The sequence below is a fragment of the Procambarus clarkii genome, chromosome 70 (assembly GCF_040958095.1).
Source record: "Procambarus clarkii isolate CNS0578487 chromosome 70, FALCON_Pclarkii_2.0, whole genome shotgun sequence".
Lineage (NCBI taxonomy): Eukaryota > Metazoa > Arthropoda > Malacostraca > Decapoda > Cambaridae > Procambarus > Procambarus clarkii.
The window spans coordinates 10061383-10084085 of NC_091219.1; the positions used below are offsets into that span (position 1 = coordinate 10061383).

Genomic DNA, 22703 nt, shown 5'->3' on the forward strand with positions numbered 1-22703 from the left:
TATTTAATATATATATATATATATATATATATATATATATATATATATATATATATATATATATATATATATATATATATATATATATATATATATATATATATATATATATATATATATATATATATATATATTAAATATGACCGAAAAAGTAAGATTAATAATTCTAACACGAATTTTCTCGATCTTTCGTACATTTCTTTTCACTGTTGGTGGTAATTCAAAAATCAATTCTCCAAAATTCATTTTTATTTCTAGTCTGACGCGACACTTGAGCACGTTTCGTAAAACTTGTTACATTTTCAAAGACTTTACACATACACAACTGAATAGAACTTACACATCTCCGATTTGTTTATATCTACATTTGAGTGAGGTGGATGGGGTGAGGTGGTATTAATAGGGTATTAATTTCATCAACACAAGACAGAACACAAAACAATGGGTATTGAATGGAAGTGATTGTAGAAAGCCTATTGGTCCATATTTCTTGATGCTTCTATATTGGAGCGGAGTCTTGAGGTGGGTAGAATATAGTTGTGCATTAATTGGCTGTTGATTGCTGGTGTTGACTTCTTAATGTGTAGTGCCTCGCAAACGTCAAGCCGCCTGCTATCGCTGTATCTATCGATGATTTCTGTGTTGTTTACTAGGATTTCTCTGGCGATGGTTTGGTTGTGGGAAGAGATTATATGTTCCTTAATGGAGCCCTGTTGCTTATGCATCGTTAAACGCCTAGAAAGAGATGTTGTTGTCTTGCCTATATACTGGGTTTTTTGGAGCTTACAGTCCCCAAGAGGGCATTTGAAGGCATAGACGACGTTGGTCTCTTTTAAAGCGTTCTGCTTTGTGTCTGGAGAGTTACTCATGAGTAGGCTGGCCGTTTTTCTGGTTATATAGTAAATCGTCAGTTGTATCCTCTGATTATATATACATATATATATATATATATATATATATATATATATATATATATATATATATATATATATATATATATATATATATATATATATATATATATATATATATGTCGTACCTAGTAGCCAGAACGCACTTCTCAGCCTACTATGCAAGGCCCGATTTGCCTAATAAGCCAAGTTTTCATGAATTAATTGTTTTTCGACTACCTAACCTACCTAACCTAACCTAACTTTTTCGGCTACCTAACCTAACCTAACCTATAAAGATAGGTTAGGTTAGGTAGGGTTGGTTTGGTTCGGTCATATATCTTCGTTAATTTTAACTCCAATAAAAAAAAATTGACCTCATACATAATGAAATGGGTAGCTTTATCATTTCATAAGAAAAAAATTAGAGAAAATATATTAATTCAGGAAAACTTGGCTTATTAGGCAAATCGGGCCTTGCATAGTAGGCTGAGAAGTGCGTTCTGGCTACTAGGTACGACATATATATATATATATATATATATATATATATATATATATATATATATATATATATATATATATATATATATATATATATATATATATATATATATGTGTGTGTGTGTGAGAAAGCTGCATGAACGCACAAGCTATATATCACTTAGAACTCTTTGACCAGGCCAGGATTCGAACCCATGCCGTCCAGGATCACCCCTAAACGTACACAGTACCGTTACCACCGCAACAGTGATCGTCTTTAAGGATTGGTCAGTCTTGGTGCTTATTAACTAAGCTCCCTGACTGATCAACCCCCGACGACACTCATGGATCCATTTGGGTACAGTTTTTCATCAAATTCTGGCGCATGGGTTCGAATCCTGGCCGGGTCACCTCATTCTTTGGGGCACACGTGAGGAACACAAATGCAAACAAGCCTGAACGGTTTCCAGGCATATATGCAACTGTAAAATCACACCCCAGAAGTGACTCAAACCGATACTGCCAGAAGCAATGCATCTGATGTACAGGATCCTCTAACCACTCGACCAACACGACCGGACAAAAGAGGATGGTAGCTGAGGCTAATTCCCATCCCCCGCCAGCACTCTGTTGGTAATCTTGGGCATGGTATTTTAACAAATCACCTCATTCTTTGGGGCACACGTGAGGAACACAAATGCGAACAAGCCTGAACGGTCTCCAGGCATATATGCAACTGAAAACTCACACCCCGAAAGGTGTGAGTTGCTGTAGGCGCACTGGTACTTTACAAACTTCTTTGAGTAGAAGGCCACTGGTCTGTGTACCTCGTTCCTTTCTTGGGCCAACATGGCTCCTATTCCCACGTCACTGGCGTCGACATATAGTATGAATGTCGCCAAGAAGTCTGGGGGATATCAGAAAAGGGGCTTCGGTAAACAGGCTCTTTGTCTTTTCAAAAGATTCCTGGCAGGCTTCCCCCCACTTCCATCTGTTATTCTTGAACAACTCCGTCAGAGAGTGGGCTATGGTGGATAAATTCTCACAGAACCCCCTGTGGTAGCCTATCATTCCCAGATTCCGAAGTAATTCCTTCCTTGTTCTGGGCACTGGGTACTCCTTGATTGCCGTCACCTTCTGATCAACTAGGGTCACTTTTCCTTGTCCTATAATGAACCCCAAGTACTCCAGATGAGCCTTTCCAAACTCGCATTTCGCTAGATTCACTGTCAAGTTTGCTTCTTCAAGCCTTCGGAATAATTCCTTGAGTCGGATTAAATGTGTTTCCCAACTGTTGGCATACACCACGATGTCATCTATGTACATCGTACATCCTTCGGCCCCCAGAAGCACCTCATTCATCATTCTCTGGAAGCAACTGCCGCTGTTTTTTAACCCGAACGGCCGCACCTTGTACTGGTATAGCCCGTCCGGCGTGACAAAAGCAGAAATCTTCCTCGCCTCCGGGGTCAATGATATCTGGTAATATCCTTTCAGGAGATCGACCTTCGACACGTACCCGGCGTTGCCTACCTGGTCGATACAATCATTGACACGGGGCATAGGATGAGAATCTGACACGATGATGGCGTTTACCTTCCGATAATCTGTACAAAAACGGTACGTCCCATCGCTATTCCTTACCAACAAACAAGGAGAACTCCACTCAATGTTACTGGGCTCCGCTAGGTCGTTCGCCAGAAAATATTCCACTTCTTTCCTCATTAGTTCCCTCTTCTCCGGGCTGACCCAATAAGCACTCTGCTTAAACGGCCTACCACCTGTCACCTCTATTTCGTGCATCACACTCGTGTGGCGTCGGGGCACGTCCGTGAAAATAAACTCACTCTCCCTCAAAATGGTCATCAATTCGGCCCTCTGCTTCCCTTTCAGATGTTGTAACTTCTCTCCGATGCTTCTTAAACTCTCGGTGTTGGAAAGATGAGTGCCATCAGCACCGGCCCATTTTCCTTCTTCCTCCGGTAATTCCTGGTTCAGTCTCATACACATAACTGCTCCCCCCTCTCCTTCTGGTCGCATCGTCCCGTTCCGAACGGTGGCCTTTCCTTCTTCCTGGAAATACGGCTTCAGACGATCTATGTGACACACCTGCGTCTTACGGGGTCGGTCTGGCTTGCTAATTTCATAGCTCACCTGGCCTATCCGCTTCACAACCCTGTATGGTCCTTCGAAACGCGGTTCAGTCACCTTTCTCTTTCCGGGTAGCAGCACCATCACCCAGGTCCCAACCTGGAACTCCATTGGGACGGCCTTCCGATCATACCAATCGGACATCTTCCTCTGGGCCTTCCTCAGATGCTCGGCCGCAAACTTCTTCGCACTTCCAAGTCGTTCCCTGAATTTACACACATACTCGTCGACTGATTTCATGGCCACTCCCGACCTCAGCTGTTCCTTCAGCATCGATAGGGGACTATGCACCTCGTGTCCATACACGAGTTGAAACAGTGAGAATCCCAGTGACTCCACCACTGCGTCCTGTATCGCAAATAACGCTGGACACACGGTCTCATCCCATTCCGCTCCTTGTTCGGCGCAGAACACTCTTAACATGGTCTTCAAGGTCGAGTGGAACCTTTCGATCGCTCCTTGCGACTCCGGTGTGTAGGGCGAAGACCGAATCTGGGTTATCCCCCAGCTTGCAATAAGGGGGATAAACCATCTCGATTGGAACACGCTCCCACAATCACTCTGAATCTCTTTGGGAATCCCCACCCAAGAAAACAAACGTTGGAGCTTTCCCATAATACTCTTTGATGTTAGCTGTCGCAACGGGACCGCTTCCGGAAACCTCGTTGACGCACACATAATCGTCAGCAAGTAGTTGTTCCGTCTCTTCGTTTGGGGCAAGGGTCCCACACCGTCTATCAGTTGACGCTCAAACGCTTGTCCAAAAGCAGGGACAGGAACCAGAGGGGCCCTCGATATTGCCGGCACGTTCTTTCCCGCCCTCTGACAAGAAAGACACGTTTTACAATGACGTCTCACGTCGTCAGTAGAAGTGTATAGAAGTGTTAAAAAGAAGTGTGGTCACGCCGGCCAATAGAAGTGTTCCCTGATCCGGTTCAGCTTCTTGGTTACTCCAAGATGACCTGCAGGGTCCACTGAGTGCGCCAATTCAAGCACTGCTCCTCTGCAACGAGTCGGTAATACTACCTGCCGCTTCACTTCTAGTGCCTCCATATCGGCTTTCATCCTCACTGGCCTCCACTGCCTCATCAGCATCCCCTCTTCAAAGTATAAATGCATACCAGTCTGGTCCAGCACGACCTCCCTCGGCCTCTAGCATCAACACAGGAAATTCCTCCAGCTGCAGCTTGCCTAGTCGAGCGCGATCCAACTCGAGAGGACTGGTCAGAGTTATCTGTACTGTCATCCATGTTCCCACTACACTCCATCTGTCCTCCGGGTTCTTCGAAGAGTCGATCGGATCCTAGGCTGCCAGGCACATCCTCTCCAGCCTGACCAGATCCACTTGTTTCGCCTTTGACACTCTGTCTCGGGAATACTGCGCACACAGGGAACGCTCCCTCAGCGATCTTCCTCGCATTTCCCCAGGGGTCCGACGCACTTTCTCCCTTTCTATAGTGTTCCAAACATTCATCACCCTTAACGAGGTTTGGGAGTACACATCCCCTACATGAGTCATTTCCCAGAATGACCTAGGCCTCCATCTTAGGCATCGAGGCGCAGACCCCCACCACTAGGGTCTTGCAGCCATAGTCAGAGTCCAAAATCACCTTGTGAAGGGGGCATTCTCACTGGGCCACCCACAGTGGTCACCATTGCCACCCCCTCAGTGGTGTCCTCATAACCCTCAGGGAATAGGGTCTCACTCACCAGGGTAAAGTCTGCCACGGTATCTCTTAACATCTTCACTGGAATGGGGTCGGCTCCTTTTATCCCCACGGTACCCTCACAAATAAAAGAAAAAATCTTTTCCTCTCTTTCTAGTGGAGATCCGCTCAAAACATTCTTGGCTCCTTGGTCGTCCATTCTGACCAGTGCCACATTTCCGCATTGCCTGGGGCGACCACACTCACGTGCGAAGTGTCCGCGCCCGCCAAAATTAAAACACCTGACTCTTCTGGGAGGCGACTCTCCACCTGTCACTCGGGCAACGCTCCCGGAAACCGCCGTCCCCTGGGTCCTCGTCGCGCTCCCGGTCGTCGTCTCCCTGGCAGCACTCCTCGCTCCAGCACCAGTCCCGGCATTCTCCTCTTGGAGTCTCCTCACCGGTTCCCCTGAACTCCTGGTCCGGTTATCTCCCTGGATAAACTACTCTTGGGAGAGTTTCCACCCGTCCTCGCTCCTCCTGAACTCTTGACGTTTCCCCCAACCTTGGGTAAGGCGAGTGCCTGGGCGGTCCATCCTTTCCGAGATGTAGTGCCTCTTCCAACAGGTCGGCTCTGTCTGCAGCAGCCTTAAGTTCTCTAATACCTGCCTCGTCGATCCTGACCCTTACCTCTGGATGGAGCATCGACATGAATCTTTCTATCACCATCAACTGCTTCAGCTCCTCCATCGCTTCAGCCTTCAGCCATCGCAGGAACCTGCGCTCTGTGTCCCGAGCAGTTTCAGCATAAGACCTTTCGCAAGCTCTTGTGCACTCATGGACGCGTTTCTTGTAAACCTCTGGGGTTAGTCGATATGATTGGAGCACAGCTCTCTTGATCGTGTCGTAAACAGCGCACTCCTCAAGGTCCAACATGTTATAATCTTCCCTGGCCTCGCCAGTCAACCTACTCTGCACTAATGCAGCCCAATCCTCTTCCGGCCATTCCTTCAATGTCGCTATCCTCTCAAAATGGTCGAAGAAGGCTTCGACCTCTAGAGGGTCAAAGGTGGGTAGGTCGCATTCTCGGACCTTGGGGTCATTTAGCCGAGCAGACACCGAGGTCAGCCCGCGCTCCGCCCGACGCATCTCGACTTCTTTCTTCACTTTTATTTCCTCCTGTCGCAGTTGTCTTTCTCCTTCCTCTTTTTGCAGTTGGGCTTCGCGCTCCTCACGCTTCAGCTGAGCTTCAAGCTGCATTTTCATTATCTCCAGCTTGATGCTTCTCCTGCTACCACTGCTGGATCCCCTACTGCTACCTTCGTCGCTCCGGTTCCCACCAACACTGGCAGTTACTTGGGGCAGTCCTTCCTTGGAAGCCTCCTCTCAGGCCTTGAGCTGAGCCATGATTTCAATCCAACGCTCTACCACCCTGGAAGACCTCAACCTCAACCCAAAATGGTCCACCACTAGCTGCAGCTGAGCTTTGGTGCACTGTTCCAGCATCTGTTCGTCCCTCGACTCAATAAAAATGTTCACTCTGTCATCCTCCATCTCTAGGGTATTGAGTAACCGTATACAGGGAATACACTAGCGAGCAGTGTAAACTGAGACTAATATTGACTTTAGTACACTCGTCACTGCACGTGCAATCTTTTGCCCACTGTTGTCCGATAATCCTGGCAAGGTCGCCACTGTTCCTTTACCGCCCTTACCTGTGGTAGGGGTTGCTCCCACGGGTCTTAGCCCCTCAGTTCCTGGCGCCACTGCCCGCCCCGGGGCTCCCCCAATCAGCCTAGGGCTGGCCTTGTACACCCCTAGTGAGTGGGGAGGTTCAAGCCTCCTATAACTCACCTGAACCTGCCCGTCCTGACAATGGGAGGTTCTCTCTCTCTTTGATGTCTGGTCTGCTCAGGTCGCCAGCTGGGTGTTTATTCTCATGTCCCAGCAACACGTCAGTGGTCTTATTGGTTATCCTAATTAAGGATGCAATATCACATGCAGTGCAAGGTGCCATCAAATGATCTCACTCAAAAAATATAGCCCTAGAGAATGGAGGCTCACTTAAACTCATCAGTTAGTTTAAAAGTTTACTGAAGAAGAGGTATATATACACATATAAATTGCATAAAGAAATGTCTATAAGTAGAATCGACCGCTGTCAGCAACACTCCAAATGACACGTCTCTGGCAACATGGTCAGCTGACTGGGTACACTCCTCGAGCAGCGGGCACACGCCTCGTGCCTCTGGCAATACGATCAGCTGACGGCTCCAACTGTCAGGCGACGGGACACTCCCACGCCTCTGACAACGTGATCAGCTGGGCGTTTCAAAGTTCGTTGTTGGCTCTTTCCAAACCAGCTACTACCTCCAGGATCACTAACATCACTGCATCAACACATTAATGCTCACACGCACCAGCTCATGCCTATATGAGCTCATGGCTCCTAGCCTAACACTTTGTCACTTAGACAATAAAATGATAAGTAGAAATGTTCACCATATATAAAATACCCTAGCTCGCCTAGATAAAAAGGGGTAAGGGGAGGGGCAATTATCTACCTTAATTCATTCCAACCACGAAGCTGACTCGTCCTCTGTCGAGGGATGTTGAGGTTCCTGGTCCTGGCTTCTGGTCTCCTGACGATCAGTTCCCACACATACAGGTTCCTCAGTCGTCCTCGAGGTATCGCGTCCTCGATGTGCTCACTCCCGACAGGTACTGCCTTCCTCCTCCTCTTCTCCGGGGTGCTGGAGACAGGTACCTCCGTCGTCATCCACCACTCTCACTGGCACTGTCGGCACCTCACAGTCCAGCACAGCTTCCCCTCGCCTCACTGCCAGTAGATTTGGCCAGGCCATAGCTTCTTGCTTGATATGTGTAACGCGGTCCACTGGGCGTCCCAGATGTATCCAGCCCCAACGTTCGTCTGCTGCAGACTCTTGATAGAGCTCTTGGCTCTCTAATCCGGCCCATCCTTGCTTCTGGGCACTCCACGGAAGTTCGATGGCCTCCCAGAATGTCTGCAGTATCGAAGCGAAGCTTAAATCTACTGGAAAGGGCTCTCTAGATCTGGAGCTCACTCAAGCGCGTCCTCACTTTAGGGACGTACTCTCTCCCGCCCAGGCGCCAGCCGCCCTGAGAGCCCTCCGCCTCGTGACGTCACACCGCCCGAGGGCTCTCGTCATTGGTCGCTTCCTGCACATGACCTCACCTGGCCAATCAGGTGCCAGGAAGCGTCAGGACATCTTGGCGGGAAACAGGATGGCTCGACACCGTCCTGTGCCCCAAAAGGCATAAGCCTCTTGCATTATGAAACTTAGCTGGCCATTTTACAGCCAGCTTGATCACGCTCCACGCTTTCCCATACATGAAAATGTTCCCTGAACATCAGAGAATACTTAGGTTATGGAGATATGACTCTTTTAAGGTGGGAAGGAAGAAATATAGAGGTGGGACTCCGTCACAATAGCGATGGCCAAATCCAACTTAATATAGCACTCCCAATACCATGAGCCTCAATCTTTTAAAACAATATTTCATGTAGCACTGTATCAAAAGCTTTGCTAAAGTCAAGGTACACAACATCATAAACCTTACCACTAACAACAACCTCAACTATGCTGGAATAAAATTATAGCAAATTTGTTAAACATGAACGGCCATGTTGTGAATCATTTATTAATTTATGTTTTTCAAGATGAAGACGAATTGTATTTGAAATTATCGATTCAAGTTACTTTCCCACAATAGATATTAGGCTAATTGGCCGATAGTTTGACACAAGTGTCAAACTCCTCCTCCTCTTTATCTCCTTTCAAAAAAATTGGTACCACTAGCAACCTTCCATGACTCTGGCACTCAGCCTGTCTCTAATGATTTATTAAATACTAGCTGTACCCGGCCACGCATTGCTGTGGACATGCATTGCTGAGCCACAGCAACCTTCCCCTGTCTACCAGTACTCCCCACCATTTCCCTCTCCCGCGTTCACCTCGTCCTCCCTCTCCCGTTCCCTCGTCTTCTTAACTATTTCCCACTCCCCCGTCCCCTCGTCCTCCCAACCATCTCGTCATCCTCCTAACCATTCCCCAATCCACCGTCCCCTCGTCCTCCCCACCATCTCCCACTCCCCCATCCCCTCGTTCTCCCTACAATTCCCCCCTTCCCCATCCTATCGTCTTCCCCACCATCCTCCACTCCCCTGTCCCCTTGTACTCCCCACTATTCTCCAATCCTCTGTTCCCTCGTCCACACCATCCCCAACTCCAACGTCCCCTCATCCTCCCCACCATTACACCCCTCACCCCTGTTGCCTCATCCTCCCCACCATTCCCCACTCCGTCGTCTATTGTGTTCCCAAATGATCTGATGTTCCCATCAGAAAATTTCAATCATCAAATGGTTTGATGTTCCCATCACTGAAATATAAGAAAAACAGTTATAAAGCAAAATGAAAAACAAAGAAAAAATACAAAATAATTTTTAAACTCAAAATGAAAGGTGTGGTAAACAATCCAGTTCAATTCTAACGCAGTGTCACACAAAATAGTTAAATCAAAACGAAAATAAATCGAAATCAATGAAAATTCAATTTATCAATGAAATTAGAAACCTTGAAATGGAATCGTAACATTTTTAGAACAGAGTGTGTGTTGCTCTTACGTGCAACAGATGGCACTATTTTTAAAAATAAACATGTTTTTACCTGTCACAGGTGTGACATCTATACTTATATATCACGAAATGAAAGGTATGGTTAACAACTCACCTCAATTTCAAAGCAATGTCACACAAAATAAATTAATCAAAATGAAATTAAATCAAAATCTATGGAAATTTAATTTGTCAATGCAATCGGAAACATTGAAATGGAATCGTAACATATTTAGTATAGCGTGTGTTGCTCTTACGTGCAACGGATGGCTCTGTTTTTTTTTTAAATGTTCCTATCTGTCACAGGTGTGGCACCTATATTTACACTCAAGAAATGAAAGGCATGGTTAACAACACAGCTAAATTTCAATGCAATGTCACTCAAAATAATTTAATCGAAATGAAAATAATTCAAAATCTCTGGAAATTCAATTTGTCAATGCAATCTGAAACACTGAAATGAAATCGTAATATATTTAGTATAACATGTGTTACTATTTCGTGCAACAGATGGCGCTGTTTTAAAAAAATGCATGTTTTTACCTGTCACAGGTGTGGCAACTATATAGTAGGTATATTAAAACATGCCTATTCGAATGGAATGTTGTGTCAAAATTTCAATGCAATAGGTGAAGAACTTTTGGAGATTACAGTGTGTGTTGCTATTACGTCCAACAGCTGGTGCTGTTTTTCAAAAAAGCATGTTTTCTCCTGTCACAGGTGAGGCATGTATATAGTAGGTATATAAAAACACGCGCCTATTCGAATGTAACGTTGTGTCAAAATTTCAAAGCAATCGGTGAAGAGGTTTCGTAGATTTCCCTCACATGATAAGCAGAGTTTAAAAAAAACATTTTTTTTTCCTGCAGATGTGACATCTATATAGTATGTATATATATATAAAAAAAACCGCTTGGATGCAAATGGAACGTTGTGTGAAAATTTCAAAGCAATCGGTGAAGAACTTTCAGAGATTAGCGATTATGAACAAACGAACATTTCCATTTGTATTTATATAGATGGTAGACAATTGCTCGCCTGTCTCCTCTTTGCATTCCTTAAGCACCCTGGCAAACACTTCGTCTGGCCCTGGGGATTTGTTTGGCTTGAGTTTCACTATTTGTTTAATAACATCCTCCATGGTAACTGCTAAACTATGTCAACCTCTCCTCTTCCCCACCCACATAGACTTTTTTGGCTGAAGACATAACGTTCAGTTCCTCTTTAGTAAATACAGAGATAAAATATTTATTAAAAATAGTACTCATCTCTTCGTCATTATCAGTTGTCTGACCTGTCTCAGAATTTTTATGGATCTGTCCTTTCCCTAATCTTTGTTCGATGTAACTGAAAAAATAGGATGTCTCTTTGCTTGGCCTGCTATACGAACTTCATAGTTTCTTTTTGCCCTCCTTATCTCTTTTTTAACGTTTCTAACCAGTTGGACGAATTCTAATTCTAAACTGACTTCCCCAATCCTAATCCTTTTGTACCAAGCTCTCTATCTACTTACAAGGATCTTCAACATCTGGTTCTTGGATGATGGTACTCTAGCTGGTTCCCAAGACTCCCTCCTAGAGGACATCAGAATAATCGAGGAGCAAGGTGCAATTTTTGGTCTCATCCTGAACCCTTTTAAGTGCGAAGTAATATGTTCCAACCAGGCCATCATAGAGAGAATAGAGGGTGTTCTGCCAAATATCCATATAACTAAACCTGAAGACAGCACACTCCTAGGAGCTCCCCTGGGGTTGAAAGCCAACGATGATGTCCTTGATAAGAAAATCGCCGACCTTAAGAGGATGAATGGGAGAATTGAGGATATTGATGCTCATGATGCATTTTACCTCATCACCAGATGCCTAACCCTCCCCAGGTTAACCTACTTTCTGAGGTGTTCACCATTCTACAGTAGCCAAAAACTTGGTTAATATGGCCTCTTACTGAAATTGATGATAGAAAAAGTCCTCAACCTCTCTCTCGATTACTTTGAGTGGAAACATGCCTCTTTCCCCGTAAGTCTTGAGGGGGGGGAAGGCTTGGAGTGCGAACTGCAACGCAAATCGCTGTACCAGCCTTCCTGTCCTCCTTCTCGGCATCCGACAATTTTGTGAAGGAAATGCTACCTGCTACTTAAGTCAGCTAGCAGGCGTACTCGATCCCAATTTAATACACTGTGCCACCAAGGGGGGCCTCTCGTGCAGGCCAGTCACTTCAACCACTACCATCAAAAGCGCACAAGCAATCCAGCTGAGATGTACACCTAGACACTGGATCATTGTAGACATTGCACCCAGGCACTGCAGAGTGCCTGGGTACTGCAACAACACAACAAGACATTGCTCGCCTCACAGCAGTAGCAGCCCCACATGCAGGAGACTTCTTGTTAGCAACAGGAAGACATTGAGGAGCAGCATGAGGCCTTGTTTCTGCAGCAACTCCTGTTGTTCCAACATGAACGTCTTGTCCAAACTTGACAAGCAACTGTGACACAACTGCTAGACTGAACACACGCATTGTTGTTGTTTTGTGTCACTAAATACATGTTGAAACTGTTCAGCACAGTTGCATCCACATAGTGAAAAAACATTTTCTTTGTCCACTTGACACTTTTCCGCACACATTCCACAGCACCAATCATCATGCCCCATTTGTCAACCAAACGCTTATTTACATTATAGTTCAAGCCACAGTTTGATGTATACAATTTTCGTTTTGTTGTATGGTAACCTTGTCACTGTCAACCACGTCGCAAGTGAGACCAGTCGTCAGCATGTTCACTTCACGTGTGTTTTTCCACCTCACTGATAAAATTCTGTCACTTTTTCTTAGCTGACACTCACCTACTGCAACAGTTTGATCAAACACAGACATTTCTCGCCCTCGTGACTTGACTGTGTCACAAAATTCAGTATTATGATCTAGTAGGAACCTTGTCAGCAAGGGACTGGTATAATAATTGTCTGCATATATAATGTGCCTCTTGTTCAGTAGTGGAGCCATCAGCGTCTTTACCGCACTGCCTGGAAATCCCAAGTGGAGCGTTACTGGGAATGTCTACATCTATGCCAGCATAAAATATCATATCTGTCACCATGACTGTTTCACACTCACCACAACAAAGAAAATGAGTACAAATCGGTGATGTTTAGAGGGAATATACTGCCTGAAGGCCAGACGGCCCTTGAAGAGTACAGGCCATTCGTCAATCACTACCTGCTGGCCTGGTTCACTGAAATCTTTGTACTTTCCCTTCAAATCACTGAACACGTGTCTCACTATCCGCAGTCTACAGTTTGCAATATCATTATTACTATTTTCAAAATGCAGACACTTGAGAATTAGCAGAATCCTGCCACGTGACATATACCTGCCGAGAACTGAGGATGGAACAAGACTGTCTTTGTTCCAATAATTCTGTATAACGTTTTCTTAATGTTTCATCATCATGTATAGGGCAAGAAAAACATACAATTATGCTACAGTTGAATCTTTCCAACGCTGCAAGTAAGAATGAGCTGACATTCTCTCCTTTAAAGTGAGTTTTGCCGCGTATCTATTCGTATCCAGAATTATGTGTGTGTCACTAACATCTCATCAAAATTTGCTGTAAAATAGTCCATTTTACACATATCTTCACCAGTTTAGGGAAAAGGTCAGTAACACCTACATCTGTAGCATCAAATGTTGGTATTTGTGGAACAAAATTGCTACTATCATTCCACTGGCGTACAATTGTGCTGCTTGAGGTGTTGACTCCACCATCGCCACTACCACGACGGGCATGAATCCTTCCTCCAACAGTACTACGTTTGCATGGAGATGAAGCTTCATCTCCATGTCAGAGTTCTTCGTCGACTTGCTTCTATTCTGACGAAGAACTCTGTAGGGTAAGGCAGGTCCTAGTCAACAACGGCTTCTCCAATGGTTTCGTCGAAGACATCATAAGAAGGAAAGTGAAACGCCATGCAACCTCTGAAGAAACAACTAACACAACACCTATACCCCCTATTAGACTATTTTACAGGAACTTCTTTTCCATAGCTCATAAAACGGAGGAAAGGGTCCGGAAAGATATTGTTAATAGAAACGTTATCCCTACAGACAAAAATCAGAAGATACAACTGACGATTTACTATAAAACCAAAAAAACGCCCAGCCTACTCATGAGAAACTCTCCAGACACAAAGCAGAACGTTTTAAAAAAGACCAACGTCGTCTATGCCTTCAAATGCCCTCTTGTAAGCCTCAAAAAACTCAGTATATAGGCAAGACAACAACATCTCTTTCCAGGCGTTTAACGATGCATAAGCAACAGGGCTTCATTAAGGAACATATAGCCTCTTCCCACAACCAAACCATCACCAGAGAAATCTTACCAAACAACACAGAAATCATTGATAGATACAGCGATAGCAGGCGGCTCGACGACTGCGAGGCACTACACATCAAGAAATCAACAGCCAATTAATGCACAACTATATTCTACCCACTTCAAAAATCAGCTCCAATATAGAAGCATCAAGAAATATGGACCAATAGGCTTTCAACAATTACTTCCATTCAATACCCATTGTTTCGTGTTCTGTCTTGTGTTTGAATTTAATACCCATTCAATACCCATTGTTGAAAGTTTGTTTTCACCTCATCCACCTCTCCCAAATGTAGATATAAAATCGAAGATGTGTAAGCTCTATTCAGTTTCAGTTGTGTGTTTGTAAACTAAAGTCTTTGAAAATGTAATAAGTTTTTCGAAACGCGCTCAAGTGTCGCGTCAGACTAGAAATAAAAATGAATTTTGAAGAATTGATCTTTGAATTACCATCAACAGTGAAAAGAAACGTAAGAAAGATCGAGAAAATTCGTGTTAGAATTATTAATCTTACTTTTTCGGCCATATTTAATATTATATGTCTACAGGAAAGACTGATACCAAAATATACTAATATATATATATATATATATATATATATATATATATATATATATATATATATATATATATATATATATATATATATATATATATATAAGACCTCTTTGACCTGGCCAGGATTCGAACCCATGCCATCCAGGATCACCCTTAAACGTACACAGTACCGTGACCACCGCACCAATGATTGTCTTTGATCGTTTGATTTCAATGATCGTTTAGATGATCAATGGTGCAGTGGGCACGGTACTGTGTACGTTTAGGGGTGATCCTGGGCGGCATGGGTTCGAATCTTGGCCGGGTCAAAGAGTTCTTTGTGATCTATGGCTTGCGCATTCATGAATGCTGCATGAAAAAAAAAAAAAAAAAAAAATATATATATATATATATATATATATATATATATATATATATATATATATATATATATATATATATATATATATATATATATATATATATATATATATATATATATATATTGTAATTACTAAGAGACAGCGAAGGTTAACCGGTAACCAGGAAGACAGACCAGAATCAGACTTAGTTTGCAGACTTCGCTGCACCAGGATTGACAACCAGAGCGCAACTCCATAGCCTCCTGCGACTGAAGGATACCTTATGTACAAATCCACATGCGCCGTGACGAGGATTCGAACCCTGGTTTGTGTCTGGGAGAGGCTGCAGGATCCAGTAAGTTCAGTAGAAATTTGGTTTCAACTCTTTTACCATGTCGTAGGTCAGTCGATTAAGTCAGCGTCTAGGGATGCTCTCGGACGCAGGTTCGAATCCACGTCACGACCCTTGTGGATTTGTTCATTTGATGCATCACGCTATTGTGTTGTCTGTGTGTAATGCCTAATGTAATTACTGAAAAATATTCATATAATTTAAAAAAAAAAATGATTGTACCTTTTTCCCACTTACGTATTTTTTCTTATAAAATTAAATGACCGCCTAATAGTTGTGGGTGGCCCCTTTGTCTCCTGGCAGCCATTATTTTTAGACCCAGTCCGTCACTGTACAGGAATTTGGGCGAGTGCTCGAGGAGACGAGTACTCACAAGTCAGCTTTATCTTAGTTATATGTAACGAGCCCCATCCCCCACCTATTTGTTACACTTAAGGGTTAAGGGCCACTTGACATGGTAATTATATAAGTGTGAACAGTTAGCAACTGATCATAACATGAGTCTTGCGTTACTGGACAGTAATTCACAAGTAGCATAAAACATGTTCCAGGAAGTGAACCATGCAGCTGCAAACTATATGAAGAAAGTCCCAGTTGACAAGTCAGTAATTGATCAGTTCGATCATATTCAATACAGCTTTGCTCAGTATGAGGATAATGTCCAAGCCAAGTTCCATAAATTAAATAATATTAAAGCACAACAGAATGTAAATCCACCCCACATCTAATTTAACCACCGTTGAAAGGAAAATTGGCGAAACTGGAAGGAATTTGGGGAATCCATCCACATGTATAATTCCCAAACTAACATGAGTAATATAACTAAGTTTACCTACTTGAAAGAGCCTCGGGAAGTGGAAGTTAAGTCTGTGATAGTAAATATAAACCACATCGATGATAGTCACCATAATATAATCAAGTTACTAAGGTGGAAACATTATAATGCCTAACTGTTTTTGACCATCTTACTTGCCACCTGCTAGACTTGCCTCCACCAATCAACATTGCAGAGCCCATACAGAGTTTTTGTTTTGAGGTGGAGTCATTATTAAGTTTCCTCTGCACATATATCAACACCATTGAAGCTGAGAGGTTTTTAAAACTAATTATACAGTGAAAAGTACCTACTGACATTCTAACAACTATTTGCTCACACCTTAATAAAGCGTTTCTTACCCAGAGAGAAAAGCTAAAGTGTCTAAAACCAGCTATCAATCTTGCGAACCTTTGACAAAATTAAGCCATATGACAAACTCAGTCAGGTGACCCCTGACAAACCCACGCTAACTTCACTCCTAAGGCTGCACATTTTAAAGGGAAGCAAGGTAGCATGGGAAACTCCCCGGTGTTACAATCTTTACCTGTTATTTTATCTGTACACTGGAAGCTTGAGTCTCCAGTTTGTGCCACAGTTGAATGGAACTATTTGTTTTGCAAGTAGTATCATTCAATATTCAGAGGCTTTACCTACCCAGATTATCAAACCATATCAGTCGTGTACAGCACTTGCAACGGTGCAATAGATGCTTGCCAACTTATGACACAGAAGGGATGAATATGCTGGTGCTACCTTACAGCAAATACTGTAAGGTAGACGATAATATTAATGCCTTGTTATTCAAGGCTAATGCAGTTGAAACTTTTTAACCAACATAATTAATTTGTAATAAAGGAGTAAAAAAATATTAGAAAGTTGTTTAATAAAGACTCCCATTAGACATTCATCACCAATGGGGGTGACAGAAGGCATTAAATTAATCCCCCATTACTCAGGTAACATTAAACATTTCTTGTTTTCTTACTAATTCAGGACTCCAGGCTTATGGTGTGGGGGAAGCCATATGTCCGTCTTGGTAGGTACACACTACTGGTGTATGCCATTGTTGTTGACAAAATTCTGTCTGACCTACACGTCTTGCGGTCTTGGGCGACCGCAAGACATCTTCGAAGAAATGGGGTGAAATTGGATGAACTGTAAGTCCATTCTAACATCAAGGACACTGGTGTTCTGGTGGATCTGACTATTACAACAATTACATTCTCTCGAAAAAGAGAATGCAAGGAATAAATCTCATACCTTCTGCATGAGGAAAATTAATGAGAGGTCTGGTATTGCGGTTTAACTCATCGCCTCTTGTAGATTCTGTTAAACCAGCAACTGTGATAATTCCTTAAATAAGAACAGATCCGTCCCAATTACAAGTCACCCAGACGAGTGAGGAGGGTAGTTGGAACCAATTAAAAAAATGTGGGATCTTGCAACTTGAGTGATCCTATCTAATCAACCCAGCCAAGATCATACAGATTCGTATCAACAGTACCCATACATGGTACAAGACGATAATGAACAATGCTGGGTTTGGCAGTCATGTAAGCTAAACCAATAACAATTACCTAACAGTTATAATACAGCCAACAGTCAGTGAAAATCACAGATTAATGTGGTGTATTGTTTGATATAATATGTGAAGTTTGTTTTGGGGCATCATATGATTTTTGTAATGCGTGACACCATAGGTTCAGTTTTATATATTCAATATAGGATGTCGTGTGACATGTTTTAATCGTGAAGTATTGTGTTATGCCATAAGTATGTTATGTTGCATGCTGTGGAAAAATCCCCCCCCCCCCCAGTTCAATTTAATTTATATATCATTTAATTAATTAAATATACACCAGATAAAGATACTTTTCGTTGCTGTGTATAATTTACCAAATAAAATTAAGTTAGATTTATCCGAAACAGAAAGAATCGTATTTAATTCCTCCATTCACTATGGAGAAAACGTGATGGCTGCGTCACGAACTTACAGAATACTAAACGTATTTATGTCTGTACTTACAACTTAATACATACAGTCTGATGACTGTTTACAAAATAAATTTTGAGATTCAAATAAAACTAAAAAGAATTTATATATAAAAAATTTAAATACCTCTCCTTCCGGGAGATCAGATCACGATCACATCACAGATCACGATCTCTCCCGCACCTAGCGCTGCAGGGTGGGTTGGCAGAAGACTTGCGTCTCTCTAGATGGTCAGACCCCACTCCTAACTTGGTGTTTTATGCCGGGTAGAGACGGAAGGCCATCTCCAGTGACGTGTAGTCTTTGAGAGAGACCCATCAGCCACCAGGAAGTTCACCATGGGCCACAAACGCTACAGGATTCGGGGAACGCTCCTTGATGAGTACCCGTTCTCCAAGACATCCCTCCTGAAGCTATTTAAAGAAGTTGCGTGAGTGACACCTAACGACATCAGACAGGAAGGCACGGACATCCTCTGCTACTTTTATAGTGATGAGGAAGTTGACAAAGTTCGGTTCTACACCTCCACTTTTCTCAGACATCACCTCCGTCTAAATTTCCCACGTCAGTACCTGGCTGCACGCTCTGTCATTGTTCACGATCTCAGCCAATGGATCGCTGATCAAGATCTAGCAGACGAAAGCGCATTCATGACCGACTTCAGTGAATCCTACCCGGGCTTACAGCTCCATAAAGCTAACTTCTTCAACAGATATTGCTCCTTGAAGCATACCTTCCGGACCATTGATTCGGCTACTCTGGCTACCAGAAATGGTGCTTACAGCTTCGGTATTCACATTCCTCCATTCCGTGTGAAGATGGAACGTTTCCACATGGTCAACCAGTGCCTCCGGTGCTACGAGTACACCCACTCCACCAGCAAATGTAACCAGAGTATTTAGAAGTGTAGCTTCTGTTCAGCTGATCACCATTGTTCTATCAGCACGTCAGAGACACTATGCTGTTTGCTTTGCAAAGGCGATCATCCTACAATCTCCATTCGTTGTCCTCATAGACAAGAAGTCATCCATAACATGGAAAAAACCACATCTTCTACCGGAACCACCACCCCTGGTGCAACCAACCAATCAGCGTCCACCTCAACTTCAGGTTTCAACGTCCAAGCTGCCATTTTCCCTGTGATTCCGGGAGTAAGACCCACTGCTACTGCTACTGCCACCAGCAGCCAATGGGGGCCTTTGCTCCAAACCAACCGGCCACACATCAAGCCAGCCATTGCCGCCTCCACCCCATCCCGGCCAAATACTGTCTAACACAGTAAAAGCTTTCTTATCGAGGGCCAGAATGACTGCTGGCACTAACCCCAGAGAATTTGTGAGACTCCTGAAAATTCTCTACAAAGCGAACGGCCTCCCTACCTTCTTTGTTCCTGAAGAAGTCTACAACACTCCGTGTTCAACTCCAGCAACTGACCCTGTGGAGGATGCCGACTCTACATCCGACGACGATATCGCCACTACAATGCAGACTTCAGATCCTGTTGTAGTACCTTCAGCTCGTAAGACTCTGCCTCCTGAGACCTCCCACTTCTACTACAATTCCAGTTACTAACCGTGACATCACTGTGAACGCGGCCACGCTTTAGACTTACTGTCAGCTCCTGCTCCACATGTTTCTGCGGCTGTTGCTAACCCTTCACCCGTCCCAGTGGTGAATTCAGCTTCAATGGACCCTTGGTGTGACCCTGTAGAGGGTCTATACTATGAAGTCCCCTCTGCTGCAGTACCTACTGCTGCTACTCAACCTTCAAGAACTCAACCTTCGAGAACACTACCTTCGCAATCTACCACCTCTGCTCTTCACTCATCTGATGAATCGCATGAGGACGTGTCTGTTGGAACACCATCTCCTCCTTCACGGATATGTCACTACTCAGCTGCCGATTTCCTTTAAGACACCGCACCAACATCCCCCAACGATAGCACCACAAGGCCAGCACCAAGTCAGACTACCACGACCAAGACCGACAAGTCCAAGAAGAACACCAAAGATCAGAGTTTGATGAAATCGTCAACAAAAAAGAAGACCAATAACGAAATGATTTAACATCAACATCTGTAATCAACCCTCAACTGCTAGCTGCTTTAAAGAACACCGCGACGAGAAGCCCTGCCTCCTGCAAGACACATCAGCGAGCAACAATGAACACTCCACTCTACAACCAAACTACAGCATCTGCTGCAATTCTTACCCACGGTGGTTGGGTCACCGATCTTTCATCTCACCTCTTCACCTCGTCTCCAGTTCCTCGCTCAAGATTTCTGCAGCCGCTCCATCCTTCTCTTCCCGACTTACCACTCCTATGGTATTGAAACTGAAACTGAAACTTCCGGGAGAGGTATTTACCTCTCCTTAAGTAAATACCTTTCCTTAAGTTGTAAAATAAGAGAAAATTTTATGGGACATGAATGCTCCCTGCCGAAGGAGATGAGACGCTCCACCATGGACTTCCAAGCGGGACACACGAGTGTAGCCGTGCTGGGTTGTCTTTTGTGTTAACGTAACTCCTATGATGCTACTGCTCACTGATCTCACCCATAAGAAGGGAAGTGCCTCAGTCCCGTACTCACTCCTTAAAAAACAGTGTTGCCATATAGTTACAGAGAGTATGGTTAGAAGGTAGGAAACACCAGCCCCAGGGGTAAGCACTCTAGACGAAAATGTCAAAATAATTTGTAATTGAATAAAGTGACCAATATTCGTGATTTATATTATAATGTAACTTGTCAATAGTCTGATGTTCAATCTCGAAGAAGCTGAGTTTGGTATTATCCATAATAAGGATCGTCCCCAGAGAAAGACGCAATAGCCACATGTCGACAGGAGGGATGTCGGGCTCACGTGACTGACACGCGTCCCAGCTAAACCAAAAGCTCCTGTTCAGCTAAACTGACATTTATTTTCCTTATTAGAAATACCCAAATTTAGTTAATTTAAATAATCTGAAGTCTCAATAATAAGAAGCAACTGATATATTTCAATTTAGTTATTTATATATGTAAATACCCCCATATATATGAGGAATTATTTATGTGGAGTTTTTAAAAAATACAGTGCACTATTTTCCAAATAATAAAATATAATTTAATTGAACAAATATTTAACTGAAACTGATGCTATTGAAATCTAATATATTTAAAAAAATATTCCCTTCACAAGTAAATATTCCGCACACATGTCACTTTACATGTTCTGTAACGTGTGACACCTTAACAATTATGTAAACTGCTTCCTGATATATATACTGCACTCTGGGTATACCTGCCATTGTCAGGCTCTGCCTGTCTTCCATATGTCCATCTGACTACCAATCCATCTATCTATTTCTTTATCTTTCCAACTAACTGTCTAGCCATCCATCAATTTATCCATCCATATATTCACATATTTCTCCATCTTTGCATCCATCCATTAAATGTCCATATATCTCTCCATCTATATATATCCATTTATCGTTTCAACTATCTATCCATCTATTTAGCCATCTATCCATCCATCTTTCTATACATCTCTTTGACAATATGGGATTATTTGGTTAAGTACATATTAAATTTTAATTTTAGTAAGTGGACTGTATATTTAAAAATCTGTCCATCTTTCTATCTATCTATCTATTCCATCTATGTATCCATCTATCAATACATCTATTTGACTATGTGGGATTATATGTGTGATATATGTGGGTTATATATATATGAGTGATATTATATTAATGAGCGGTCACAGTGTACTGACGTTTGAGTATCTGGTCGAAGAAGGGTTTATGAACTCAAAGAAGGGAACTGAAAACAAAATGGTGGCATTCCAAAAGGGAAACTATTTGGAGATAAGAAAATTTCTGACAGATATAACATGGGAAACAGAGCTCAGGGGAAAGACGGCGCAAGACATGATGGTCTACATCACGCAGAAGTGCAAGGAAGCAGCAGACAAGTTCGTCCCAGTCCAAAAGCTAAAAAAATGAAATTCAGCTGAGAAATCCATGGTTTAATCAGAGATGTAAACTAGCAAAGCAGCTAAGTAAAAGAGAGCGTGGAGAAACTATAGAAATAACAGGGCACTTGAGAGCAGGAAAGATACCAGAGAGCCAGGAATGAATACGTCAGGGTGAGAAAAGAGGCAGGAGGGCAATACGAAAGCGACATAGTAAGCAAGCAAGGACAAGACGCAACTTAAATTACTGCACAGCCACATCAGGAGAAAAACAACAGTGAAGGAACAGGTAATGAAACTGAGGATTGGGGCAGACAGATTCACTACAAACGACAAGGAAGTGTGTGAGGAAACGAATAAGAAATTCCAGTAGGTCTTCACATTAGAGCAAGGAGAAGTTCTAGAGATAAGAGAGGGAATAGTTAACCAGGTACCACTAGAGGAGTTTGGGATTACCAGTGGGGATGTAAGGAAGCTCTTGCTAGAGT

At 43.2% G+C, this 22703-nt stretch overlaps 1 protein-coding gene across 1 annotated transcript; it reads right to left on the reverse strand.

Moving 5' to 3' along the window:
* Positions 1 to 2240: 2240 nt before the first annotated feature.
* LOC138356149 (uncharacterized) lies at positions 2241 to 5390 on the reverse strand. The gene is made up of 3 exons (XM_069311898.1): positions 5235 to 5390; positions 4646 to 4888; positions 2241 to 4346 (listed from the first exon to the last, which is right to left on the reverse strand). Exons 1-3 carry the CDS (start codon positions 5388 to 5390, stop codon positions 2241 to 2243), a joined length of 2505 nt encoding a protein of 834 aa, XP_069167999.1.
* Positions 5391 to 22703: the final 17313 nt, after the last annotated feature.